Consider the following 14,032-nt stretch of genomic DNA (forward strand, 5'->3'; position numbering starts at 1 on the left):
AAGAGATTCCACTTCGCAAGCGGCCTCTGTCCTATCCATGACAGGCACGTGTGTTACTCTGGGATTAGAGAAGGAGGGAGTGGCTGGAAATAAAGGGGGGAAAAAAAACACTTGCATTTTTATAGCACCTAATGACTTTCCTTTATATCTTCATTTCTCTTTAAGCACTGCCATGGGGTCTTTGACATTCACATGAGAGAGCAAATAGGGCTACCATTCCACATCTTGTTGATAGGACAGCTCCTCTGATGGTGTGACGCTCCCTCGGCACCGCAATCAGGAGTCCTAGTCTAACTGATATTGTTCAAAAAGTCTGGAGTGGGACCTGAACCCACAACCTCTTGACTCGGGTAGAAGTGTTACAAACTGAGCCAGAGTAACAAACGGAGAGTTGAGGGCTATGAGGAGCTGGCATTAAGAGAAGTTGAGGCCTGGGGCAGATCAGCCATGATCTTATTTGAATGGCAGGGCAGGCTTGAGGGGCCAAATAGCCTACTCCTGCTCCTATTTCTTATGTTCTTATAGCTGACACTTCAGTTAGACTGACAGTGAAGGGGAATGGATATGGAAGAAGGCAGGACATTGAGAAGGTGTTGGGATCCAGTGCCCTGTTTTGCTGGGGTTAAAGGCTTTGAGTTGCACGCTTGTTTTGGGGTGACTGAGTTGGTACCAAGACACAGAAGATCAGTAGACCGTTCTTAGAAAAAACACATTCTGTTTATTTACAAAAGGAACTCAGCAGCTACACTTGTGTGCTTACAACTCAAAACTCTGTCTTTACTCTTCAGACTCCAGCTCAAGACTACTGACTACAGAGCAAGCTTGCGCTAATCCGCTGTTGGGTACCAAGATCATGTGCTCTTACATTACAACATTTGTCTTAAAGGTATATTACACATCAGATTAGTACATCCCTCCTTTACTCAGAACGACATTTTACAATTTTTCTCAAAATATCAAATTATTCACACAGATAAATAATCTATACGGTCAGTCTTTCTGGGGGATTCCTTATGCGTGTAGAACGTCTCAGCTCTACAGCGTCTGATGTTTGACGCGGAACCTCCCTCATTGAAGTTGTCTGAGCATCTGGTTCTTCAGTAGGTACCTACAAATCTGTTTCTTCGACTTTCAGGTACAGTCGACCCTTCAGAGACATCTATGCTCAATTGGGTTCCTTCAACAGGAGACGTTGGTTCAATCATGAACACTGCTGGAATCATTTCTGGGTATTTTGTTTCTCCTCTTATATGATCCACACGTCTCCGAAATACTCGATCTTCCACTTTCTCATGGTAGGAAAGAGGTCCAGTTACTGTACTTATTTCACAATACAGCCACGTTAGTCCTTCTCCAAAATTGTTCACAAATACTTTCTCTCCTACTTTAAACGCCCTGTCACGACTGTGCCAGTCATGTCCAATTTTCGGACTTTCCTGCCTCCTTTCCACCTAACTCCCCTGCCAAGTTCAGCATAATTAGGCTCAATCTCGATTAGAGACAGCGCTTCATCAACAATTCCGCAGGTGTGACACCTGTTGTCGTATGAGAGGTGGTTCTATAATGGAAAAGAAAGCTTGCTGATGTAGTCGCTACAGAATCTCCAGATAATTTCTTCAGACCAGATTTGAACGTCTGAACTGCCGACTCGGCCAGTCCATTTGAAGAAGGGTGGTAGGTGAAGTTTCCACGTGAGTAATGCTGTTGAGGCTGGTGAATCGCTGAAATTCAGCACTTGTAAATACTGCGCCATTGTCTGATAGGGCCACTTCGGGTAGTCCTTTGATTGTGAAACTTTGTCGTAACTTGTCTATTGCAGCAGAAGATGTCGGCGACCTCACTTCATGTATGTCCATCCGATTTGAATGTGCATTAGCCATAGTAGAAACATTTTTCCCTTGGTCGATGTGTACTCGCACCCTTGCCTTTCCTGGCCACTCCCAAGGGTGTAACGGAGCTATTGCAGGTAATTTTTGTACTTGCTGACACTGCATACAACATCTCATTAAGTTTTCTATTTCTTCATCCATCCCAGGCCACCATAAATAGTTACATGATATTGCTTCACTTTGGAAATTCCAGGACGTGCACTGTGAAGTTCAGGTAACAATGGCTTTCGTCCTTCTGGAGAAACAATCACTCATGCTCCCCACAATAAGATACCTTCCTGGCTGGTTATTTCGTATCTTCTCTGGAAATACGGTTTCATTTCATCAGATTCTTGTGACCAACCATGAAGAACTTGATCTCGCACTTTGGATAAGACTGGGTCTCGAATTGTCCAGTCTTTAATCTGTCTAGCACATAGGATGAGCACAGGATGAGTCCAGGAAGTTCAATAACGAAATAAATTCTTGAGGAATTGGAATATCTTCATCTTTTACTTGCAAGGGAAAACGACTGAGTGCATCTGCGTTTGCAATTTGACTTCCAGGTCATTGAATGAAAGCATACTGATACACTGCCAAGATCAACGCCTATCTTTGTACTCTTGCTGAGGCTATAGTGGGTACAGCCTTGTCTTCACCAAATAGTCCTAATAAAGGCTTGAGGTCCGTCACGATAGTGAAATGACGACCGTGTACACATTGATGAAACTTCTAAGCCCCAAAAATGATTGCGAGGCCGCTTTTTTCTATTTGAGAGTACCCTTTTTCTGCAGTACTGAGTGTTCTCGACACATATCCCATCATCCATTCGATGGGAAAGCACTGCTCCCACTCCATGGGGAGATGCATCGCACGTTAATATCAACTCTTTTTTTGGTCAAAATGTACTAGAAGTGTAAATGATTGTAACAACTGTTTCACTTTTGTGAAAGCTTCTTCCTGTGGTGTTTACCAAGACCGTTGCTGGTTTTTCTTGAGCAAGCAATACAGTGGTGCCTGTTCTGTCGACAAATTAGGCAAAAAGCATCCATAGTAATTGATCAACCCCCAAGAATGATTTCAGTTCGGATGTATTCTTTGGTGCTGGGGCTTCTTTAATGGCTTTCACTTTTCTTCAACTATATGTAGGTCTTGTGATTCTACCTTGTGACCTAGGTAAGTTACCTCTTTCGCTTGGAATGAGCACTATTCTTTTCTCAACTTCACTTCAACCTGCGAAAAACGTTTCAGAACTTCTTCCAAGTTCATCAGATGTTCCTTTTCAGTGAGTCCCATCACGAGAAATAAACTACTATGTGGGGCAGTCCCTGTAGTAAACTTTCCATCGCTCTTTGGAATATGGCGCAAGCTAAAGATGCACCAAAAGGTAAATGGGTATATTGGTGCAATCCTTTGTGTGTATTAATGGTGACAGACTCCCAAGAGGCCTTCTCTAATTCCAATTGTTGATAAGCATGACTCATATCAAGCTTCGCATAGGTGGTTCCACCTGCCAGTTTAACGTGCAAGTCTTCAGTTTTTGGTATGGGGTGTTTGTCCAACTTAGCCATTTTATTGATTGTTAATTTGTAGTCCCCACAAATTCGAATGCTTCAGTCAGGTTTGAGAACAGGTACAATTGGTGCTCCCCACTCTGAAAATTGCACTGGTTGTATCACTCCCAGTTTTTGTCCAGTTTAGCGTCTACATTTCCTGCATTGCATAAGTTTCTGGCCTTGCCTTCATGAATCTTGGTGTTGCCCCTGGATCTACATGAATTTTTGCTTATAGCCCCTCAATCTTTCCAAGTTCGTCCTTGAAAACTGAGGCATATTTTTGTGGTAGCTCTGATAGCCCATTAATTCTTAGTTCAAATATTTCAGTCCATTCCAATTTAATTTCTTTCAGCCAGTTTCACCCGAGGAGACTAGGTCCTTCACCTTCTACTATCATCAAGGGTAATTTCACTGTTTGACCTCTGTAGTGTACTGTGAATTTACATATGCCCTTGACTTGAACGGCTTCTCCCGTGTAAATTTTTAATTTGTCATCAGTTTCTTCCAAATTGCGCTTACGTTCCCCATGATTCAGGTATTTAAAAGTATGTTCACCTAGCACCGTAATGGCTGCTCCAGTATCCACCTCCGTCCTGATAGGCCTCTCATTCGGTCTCATGGTTACATTAATAGGTTCTGTCCTTCCTACCTTTAAATTATGTAACAAATAAATATCTGAACCTATTACTTCAGGCTTTTCAACGCTGTTTCAGTCATTGAGTTTTTGCTTTTGTCTGAAAGTCTGCCTGATTCTATCTTTACAGTGTCTCATGGGGTGTCCATTTCGATGACAGGAAAAATATTCTCTCTTTTTAAACTGTGATTCACTACAAGGTTGTCTGCTTCCGCCTCTGTTACCACTGTGCCATCTTTTTGCTGCTATGTTATCTCTTCTAATTTGTCTGCTAATGGTGGCTGCTTCCTGCTCCTGAGCAAAGCCTTGCACTTTCACGCTCTTTTTGACTGATGCTCCCCACCCAATGTAGAGGACAGTGCCATTTTGCGCTCCTCGTATGGCTTCCGAGTCTCGCACTGCACCTTCCGTTGCCAGAGCGATTTCCCACACCTTCTGAAAGCCTAACCTTTCAGACAGTAATCTCTCCTGAATCGCATTTTTGTTTATGCCACACACCAAACAGTCTCCAAGCATTTGTTGCACCAAACCCGCAATATTCAGTTAATTGTTTCAGACTCGCCCACACAACAAGCAACCGTCTCCTCTGCGGCTCTATTCCTTGAGTTAAATTTGAACCGTTGCATCGTCACCGGCGGCTTGGGCTGGTAATGATTCTGTACGAGGTTCACTAAGTCATCAAAACCTTTCGAATCCGGGGCACTGGGTGCCAGCAAATTTCATACGTCTCGCTCCCACACGTGGATAAGAGGATCGCGCATCCCCCCCCCCCCACGATGTCGTTGGCAAGGAAGAAGAATGTGACACGTTCGGCGTAATGAGACCAGTTGTCCGAGTTTGGATCCACTCTTCCAAATTGCAGCATGTTCTGAGGGGATTGCTTCGACGATCAGGGGGTAAATTTTTCTTCACTTACAACTACCGTGCGAGGTACAGCCGGTTTCGGTTCTTCTGATTTCCTTTGTTCTTTTTTTGCTTTTCGCCTCGTTTTTTGTCGTGTCTTTTCTTGCTTTTAACTCTTGTTGGATCCAGTGCCCTGGTTTGTTGGGGCTAAAGGAATCCGGGTTGCACGCTCGTTTCGGGGATGACTGAGTTGGTACCAAGACAGAGAAGATCAGTAGACCGTTCTTGTAAATAAATAGGATGTGTTTTTTCTAAAAGGAACTCAGCAGCTACACTTCTGTGCTTACAGCTCAAAACTCTGACTTCACTCTTCAGACTCTAACTCAAGACTACTGACTCCAGAGATAGCCCACGCTACTCTGCTATTGGGTATCGAGATCATGTGATCTTACATTACAATATTTGTCTTCACAAAGGTAAGGTATATTACACATCAGATTACTACAGAAGATGATGGGTGGCAACGAAGAGGAGGAGAGAGACGGACAAACAATATTGTGGGTCGGAAGTGGGAAATAATAGCATCGTGGACCCAGATCCCTCCCTCCCCTCTCATGTTCGCTTTCTGCAGGAGCAGGAATTCTGGCTGATTCTTCAAACCTCCCTAACTGAGACAATGAAACCAGGACAAAGCAGCCCCTTGATTGGCACAAATATCCACTTCCTCCACCAACATCCACTTCCTCCACCACTGACAGACAGTAGCAGCAGTGTGTACCATCTACAAGATGAACTGCAGGAATTCACCAAGGCTCCTTAGGCAGCACCTTCCAAACCCACGACCGCTATTATCTAGAAGGGCAAGGGCAGCAGACAGATGGGAACATCACCACCTGCAAATTCCCCTCCAAGCCACTCACCATCCTGACTTGGAAATGTATCGCTGTTCCCTCACTGTCGCTGGGTCAAAATCCTGGAACTCCTTTCCTAAAAGCACTTTGGGTGTACCTACACCCACAGGGACTGCAGGGGTTCAAGAAGGCAGCTCACCACCATCTTCTCAAGGGCAATTAGGGATGGGCAATAAATGCTGGCCCAGCCAGCGACACCTACATCCCGTAAACGAGTAAAAAATATTGAAGAATCCCCACTCTTGGCCTAGCTGAGACAAGCTATCTCAATGCAGATGAGGTATTGAACTGGGCACCTTCACGCTTGAGCTACTCTTTGGGTAAAAACTGACTGAATCACTGCAGGAGCAAATTCCTTTTTAATCGGATTTGGAGCCAGAAAAGGCGAAGAATAATTAAAACAGGACTTGCACTTGTATAGCACCTTTCACAATCCCTGGATGTCCTAAAGTGCTTTACAGTCAAAGAAGTACTTTTCAAGTGTAGTCACTGTCCTAGGCCCAGCCACCTTCAAGCTGCTTCATCAATGACCTTCCTTCCATCATAAGGTTAGAAGTGCAAATGTGCAATCATCAGTGATCAATGTTCGGCACCATTCACAACTCCTCAGATACTGAAGCAGTCCATATCCACATGCAGCAAGACCTGAATAATATCCAGGCTTGGGCTGACAAGTGGCAAGTAACATTCATGCCACACAAGCACCAGGCAATAACTATCTCCAACAACAGAGAATCTAACCATCTCCCCTTAATAGCATTGCCATTGCTGAATCCCCCACTATCAACATCCTGGGGGATTACAATTGACCAGAAACTTAATTGGATCAGCCATATAAATATTGTGGCTACAAGAGCAGGTCAGAGGCTGGGAATTCTGCAAAGAGTAACTCACTTTCTGACTCCCCGAAGCCTGTCCCCCATCTACAAGGCAGAAGTCAGGAGTGTGATGAAATACTCTCCACTTGCCTGGATGAGTGCAGCTCCCACAACACTCGAAGTTCAACACCATCTGAGACAAAGCAGGCTGTTTGATTTGTACCCCATCCACCACCTTAAACATTCACTTCCTCTACCACCAACGGACAGTGGCAGCAGTGTGTGCCATTTACAAGATGCACTGCAGCAAATCACCAAGGCTCTTTAGACAGCACCTTCCAAACCCGCGACCTCTACCATCTAGAAGGACAAGGTGGGAACAGCACCACCTGCAAGCTCCCCTCCAAACCACTCCCAATCCCGACTTGGAAATATATCGCCGTTCCTTCACTGTCACTGGGTCAAAAACATGGAACTCCCTCCTTAACAGCACAGTGGGTGTACCTACACCGCATGGACTGCAGCGATTCAAGGACGCGGCTCACCACCACCTTCTCAAGGGCAATCAGGGATGAGCAATAAATGCTGGCTTAGCCCGTGAAAGAATAAGCTTTAAACAACTGTTGTGTTGTCGGAAACGCAGTGGCAAATTTGTACACAGCAAGATCCCACAAACAGCAATGACCATCTAATTCTTTCATGATGCTGGGTTAAAGGCTTGGGACACGGGTCCGAACTGGTCTACTGGCCTTCAAAAAAGTGCCGTGGGATCTTTCCCATGAGCTCCCCTGAGAGGGCAGTTGGGACCTCGGCTTGGCGTGCCACCTGAAAGGCAGCATCTGGGTGCTGCATTGATAGCATCAGCCTAGGCTTTGTTCTGCTTGTCTCTGAAGTGGAACTTAAGCCCGTGAGCATCTGACTCTGAGGCGGTTTAGTATGGAGGAGTGTCAGTCATACTGTGCAGATGTACTCCATGACTGCATCTGGTCTACTGACACAGACACCAGTGTCTCACGTGCTAATTCTTATGGCTTTAAGCGACACATCGGCCTTGATACATTGCCCCGAGCCAGCCCTGGCCAGTGTTGTACTGCCTGCTGTTGCTGTGGAATGAGAGCTGTTTAAGCTTGCTGTTGTGCCGAGAACGGAAAACAATTTCCTCTTTCCCAAGACAGCTACCATAATGTTTGACATTCTGTTCTCACACCCATAGTTTAAAACTGTCCAAGGAAACCCACATGGGTTAATATGACCACACATCCTCGAATTAACAGCCAATGAACAGCTGGATGAATTTGTAACATGTGCTCCAGATTTTCATGTTACTTCGGAAATCCTTTCGAATCTGGTCCCTGCACAAGTACTTCTGGACAGCAGAATGCGGGCAAGGAATGTGCACATGTGCCTCTTTCACTCTTATGTGCACAGTTCTGCGTTCCTCCCACTTCCCCTCTCTGTATTTTGAAGGCTGTGCACACCAGAGATCCCACAGCAACAGCGAGCTTGAAGGGCGGTGGAAGCAGATTCCATCATAACTGACAAAACGGAATTGGATAAATAAATAAATAAGATCATAATGAGATGGTAAGAAGTAGGAGCAGGAGTAGGCCATTTGGCCCCTCAAGCCCACTCCACCATTCAATAAGGAGATGGCTGATCTGATTGGGGCCTTAACTCCACTTTTCTCCAATTACCTTTTTTCAGTAGATCAAAAACTTATTTAATTCAGCGTTGAATGTATTCGGTGACCCAGCCTCTCAGAGGAAGAGAATGCCAGTGACTCTTTGAGAGAAGAAATTCCTCTTCATCACTGTCTTAAATGGAAGACCCCATATTTTGAAACTGCGGCCCCTTGTTCTGGATTCTCCCAATAGGGGAAGCATCCTCTTAGCATCTTCCCTCAGAATCTTAGACTTGAAGGAGGAATACTTGCAGAGCTGTGGGAAAAGAGAGGACAGTGGCCGGAATTTTACAACCACCCCCCCTCCCCAACCCCACAGGGTTCCCTTGTGGCAGGGCCAGCAATCCATTGAAATCTCCAATCACATCGGCTGGACCGGAAGATCCTGCTGGCATGGGGCTGGAAAATTCCGGCCAGTGGGACTAATTGGATAGCTCTTTCAAAGAGCCAGTACAGGCATATAAATAGCATAAGATAGCTGGGCATAGGTGGGATCTGAGGCTAAATCAGATGAATGGAAAAAGACTTGCCTGAGAGTTTTTTTAAAAATATTTTGTACCATCTTCATGGTTATACCAGCTGCATTCCTGATTTCCAGCATCCGCAGTATTTTGCTTTTATTTTTTCCTTTAATTTCTCTTGTTCATGTTCCACGCCGGAGATTTGAGCCCATAATCTAGGCTGACTTTTCAGTGCAATACTGAGGGCGTGCTGGACTGTTGGAGGTGCCACCTTTTGAATGAGACATTAAACGAGGCCATATCTGCCCTCTCGGGGGATGTAAAAGATCCCACGACACTATTTTGAAGAAGAGCTTGCAATTTCTTCTCTGGGGCCCAGTTTACTTTCCTCTGGAGCTAACAAAGGAGCAGAGGGGGGAAGAAGAGAGTTACGAATCAAACCATAAGTAATATAAACTTTAACATAGAGCCACCTACTGAAAAAAATGGCAGCATTATATTTATCCCTCAACCAGCACTATTAAAGCAAATGATCTGATCAACAGCTCATTGCTGCCTGTGGGATCTTGCTGTGTGCAAATTAGCTGCTGCATTTCCTACCTTACAACAGTGACTACACTCCAAAAGTACTTTGGCTGTAAAGTGCTTTGGATAGTCCTGGGGTCATGGAAGGCGCTATATAAATGCAAGTTTTCTTTTCTTCCTGTATTTCTTTGCCACCAGATGAGCATAAATTGTTGTTGCTCCCTTTGAAATTTGGCATTCTTACCTCTGGCTTGATCAGTACAAGTCAAAAAAGCTCAGATGCCATGTCTAATTAATTTAATACATTTCAGGCAATTCAGGGAATGCTTACGGAAGATGGGGACATAATCCAAGACTGGCCAGATGCCCCTGGAGAGGGAGCACGCGGTATCTGTTGGCACCATCGAGGCCTTCCATGCTTGGTGGGCACCTTGGGGACTGGGGTGCTCTATCGACCCCTTTAAGAACATAAAAAATAGGAGCAGGAGTAGGCCATTCAGCCCCTCAAGCCTGCCACGCCATTCAATAAGATCACGGCTGATCTGTCCCAGGCCTCAACTCCTCTTTCATGCCAGCTCCTCATAGCCCTCAGCTCCCCCGATATTTCAAAAATCTATCTACCCCTCTTTAAATACTTTCAGTGATCTAGCCTCTTCAACTCTCTGGGTTAGAGAATTCCAGACATTCACTACCCTCTGAGAGAAGAAATTCCTTTGCATCTCAGTTTTAACTGAGTGTCCCCTTATTCTGTAACTATGCGCCCTAGACCAAGAATCACACTTTGATTTGATCTCTCTAAGTTTCCTTTTAAGATTTTGCGTTTCTATTTGCAGTATCCCTCTAAGGGGCTGCCTTTTAATTTATCCCTCATTTTGTTATTTTAGTTTACTTGGTTAATCAAAAGAGTCATGATCCAAGACTGATCTGCGGCATGACTAACATCTGTGCCAGCTCTGGGGAATAAGCTATGTTCCAAAGGAGAATGGGAGAACCCTCCCACTTCAAACTCAGTTTATCGCAAGTCGGTAGACGTACTGCAGATGTCCTGCCCTGGTACGTTCAGGCTGGGGGTCTGAGATAGAGCACCTAGGCCTTGTTACAGAAGGATGGGACAAACTGCAAACCAACAGTGGAGTCAACGCACTAAACACCCCTGCGGAATCTGAGGGCAGAATCTTGTCGGAGAACCAGCAAGAGACCCTTGTTGCCTCTTTTCAGGAAGGCCCGGTGAGCTGCAAGCCCATGAGGCTGTGGTGAGGCCAGCAGCGGGCCTTCCCATGGAACCAAGGCCCTGGGGAGGAAATCTCGCCTACTGAGAGCTGCCAAGCCAGTCAGAGGTCAACATCTCTTGTGCTCAGCAGCGCCGCTGGGAAGGCTGTGGCTGCTGCTGGGAGGACAGGAAGTGGATTCACTCCATGACCCAGGCATCAAGGGAGTTGGTGTGGGGGGGTGTGGTGGTGTGGTGGGGGGTTGAGGGGGTGTGGTGGGGGGTTGAGGGGGTGTGGTGGGGGGTTGGGGGGGTGTGGTGGGGGGGGTGGGGGTGTGGCGGGGGAGGTCGGGGGGCAGGGCGGGGGGTGGCGCCGGGGGGGGGGGTGTGCAGTGTGGCTCATGGCGGGTGTCCCTCCATCCCGATGTCCAATCCCTCGGTCAGGTACTGAGTACCTTGGATCAAGGGAACTCCCTGGAGGCGATAAGCTGGCTGCACAGGTTTACCAGCCGTGCCTGCTGCTTGGTAACCAGCCTGCCCGCCATGGGGTTAATGCCAGCGGCGGAGGAATGAGACCCTTAATAGTAACTAATTGGCCACTTAAGGGCCTCAATTGGCAGGGTGGGGCGGGAAGGTCAACTGTGGGCCCTCCTGCCCAGAAATTAATTCAGGCGGTGGCAAAAAGGTGGCAGGGTTGAGTTAGACTACCATCCTGTCAAATTACATGCCATTCCCTCTTCCAAGCTTGCCACTAGCAAGAGCACAGTATTCCGTCCCGAGTGTGAGGTGGGGAAATAAGCATATAGATGAATTTAATTGAATTTGGAAACCAGTTTATGCTGCATGAGAAAAGGGTGCTGATTAGTTGGCGTGTTGGCTCCAGCCGAGGTATTGCCATGGAGAATGCACCAAGGGAGCTGTTGTCCCCCACGCTTTTGTTTACTCCAAAAAAGGTGCATGTTCCATTTGCTCGACCAATTAGAGTCGAGTTGCCAGTGAATCAGCACCCTTTTCTCTTGCAACACGAACAGCTGCTCCCTTTGAAATTTGGCATTCTTGCATCTGTCCTGATGAGTGCAAGATGAACAGCTTTGACAGGCTGTCTCTCTTTTTCTGCAATACTCAAGTTCTGTACTACCCAGCGGTAACTTAATTGAATTTCTTCCAGCAGAAATGAAGCAATATCCGGACTACTGTGAACCAGCACCTGTATGCTGCCATCAGTATCTCAGCACCTCGGAGGACAAGGAACCCAGTCAGTAAGTGCTAATTAAGTGTAAAACTTCCTTGGCTTGTGTTCTTTATTTCGTACCAGTCTCAGTAAACGCATTGCCTTGTGGTACATATGTCACAAAGGCCAGGAAGATGCTTTGTTGCACTGACTTCTCTTAATGTGGCTTTACAGGTGACATTTGGGCTGAGTGATCTCTTTGGCCGATTCTGATTGCCTGAGCAGCTGGGAGGGAAACTCCCTGGTGTGTTTTTTCCCCTTCTTGGGCCTGGGGTTATTGCCAGCCCCCAGGAGGTTACAAGGTTGTACGGACAAGGAGGGAACAGAGGATGGGAGAAATGGGGAGAAGTGTTTAGTCATGACGCTGCAACTATCATGAGGTGGAGGATCACGCCTGCTGGACAGTTGGGTCCTTACCTGCCCATTGTACATCAGCTCCAGTTGCTGTAGAAGTAATGTGCGTAGTCTTGGTGCCCTGGGCCTAGGGTTGCCAACCCTCCAGGATTGGCCTGGAGTCTCCAGGAATTGAAGATCACTCTCCAGGACACAGCCGTGTGCAACCCTGGAGACGAATCATTGGGACGTTAAAAAAATTGGGTTTTTTTTGTCATTTCCTTTGAACATTTCTCCTTACCAGATATAAAAAACATTGAAAATGGAGAAAGAAAAGGCAGTTTGACTGACAGTCAAGCATCATCCAATTGGATAATGAGTCTTTTTGCTTTCCAAATGGTGTAGGAAGGCAGTGCACCACAAGGATGGACGTGTTGGCCGACTAATGGCTGGGGAGTGGGGGCAAATCATGATGAAACCCCCTGGAATACATTTAATTGCTGTTGGCAACCCTACCTGGGGCTAAGGAAGGGTAAAATCAACTTTGAGGTCTTGCTGCTGATCTCTTTACTCAATGAGTGTTGAGAATGTGGAACTTGTGCCCAAATGGAACAGTTGAGGTGAGTGGTACAGAGGAAGCCAGCTAAACACTTGAGGGAGTGAGGAATAGGATATGCTGATGGGTTGATATGAAGTAAATTGGAAAGAGGCTCGTGTGGAGTATAAAAACCAGCATTGTTGGACCAAATGGCCTGTTTCTGTACTGAGAGATACTGTGCAATTCCAGGGAGTGCTCCACCCTTCGGCTTTCCTAGCAGGCAGCGGGCTATCAACCCAGGACAAGATTGCAAACATGGAGAAGTAAATGTCTCCCCATTACCCGCCCAGATTGACTACCTGGCCAGCAAGGGGGGGAATGAGAATTCGGCGACAGGAAGCCAAAGTGGGATGGTCCCCAACAGTCAGTGAGGGTGGGGTGGGGAATGTGGGAGTTGGAATTTCACCTGTGGCCTCGGGACTGTTCCAAATGTCTGAGCAAAGATCTGAAGTGACTGCCGCAGTGGATCCAGGACGCTGTTGTCAGATGGGCTGACATTTGAACCCCTGTGTGAACCCATCTGTGAACAATGCCGGCTAAGTGGCCCTATTCATGAAAGCGCCAGGTGGCACTGCCAGCCATTAATGCCACCAATTATTGATCCTGTTGAGGGGCACCGTGAGGATGGCGAGCAGGGGAGACGGTGTTCTAATAATGTGTTGGTACATGCATCGTGTTGACTTTAGGGGCTGAGTTTTAGCTTTGTTGGTGGGCGGGGGGTGGGGTGGTGGGGTGGAGCAGGATGTTTTTGGGGTGCTGAACCCGCCCCCAAGGGGCAAACCAGCACTCTTGGGAATTTGTTTGTCGGGGTGCCCCCTGGATTTGGATGAAGATGGGTTCCCTGTCCGATTAAGGGTGGCAGGCGGGTTCCAGAAGCTGGAGAGCCAATCAGAGGCTTTCCAACTTCAGATGAGCACCCGGGTGTAGTATAAGGCAAGTGATGGGAAGACTGTTTCAGTGAGAACGTGCCCGCTCAGTCATGTAAAAAAAAAAAATAATTAAAAAGCTAGAGAAAACAGCCACGCCACCACAGCTGGGTGATGATGGGTAGAGGGAGTGGGGGGTGGAGGGGGTTGGAAGGGGTGGGCAGGGATAGGGGGTTGTGTAGTCCTTCTTCAGGGCGACCTGTGACTGAACGCACACTCTAGCAGGCAGAGAGGGCCTGTAGGCCTTTCTGGAGCCCTGGCCTCCCAACCTGCTGCTGACTGTCTGCCTCCTGGCAGCTGAAATGCGCCACGCCACGGCACCCCCCCCCCCCCCCCACCCACCCACCCAACCCACCCACCCACCCGATCACATCGAAAGTAGGAAATTCCAGTTGGCCCTCTTTAACATACCTTTAACAAGGATCTTATTGAGCCTGATT

General features: G+C 47.0%; 1 protein-coding gene across 1 annotated transcript in view; it reads left to right on the forward strand.

The window, feature by feature from the left end:
• si:ch211-194b1.1 overlaps nucleotides 1-14,032 on the forward strand; it is a 148,375-nt gene that overhangs the window by 23,604 nt on the left and 110,739 nt on the right. The window contains exon 6 of the mRNA XM_041176986.1: nucleotides 11,673-11,763. Within this exon, the coding sequence (XP_041032920.1) occupies nucleotides 11,673-11,763 (91 nt within the window). The remainder of the gene's footprint in view (nucleotides 1-11,672; nucleotides 11,764-14,032) is intronic.

Source organism: Carcharodon carcharias, chromosome 30 (assembly GCF_017639515.1).
Source record: "Carcharodon carcharias isolate sCarCar2 chromosome 30, sCarCar2.pri, whole genome shotgun sequence".
NCBI lineage: Eukaryota > Metazoa > Chordata > Chondrichthyes > Lamniformes > Lamnidae > Carcharodon > Carcharodon carcharias.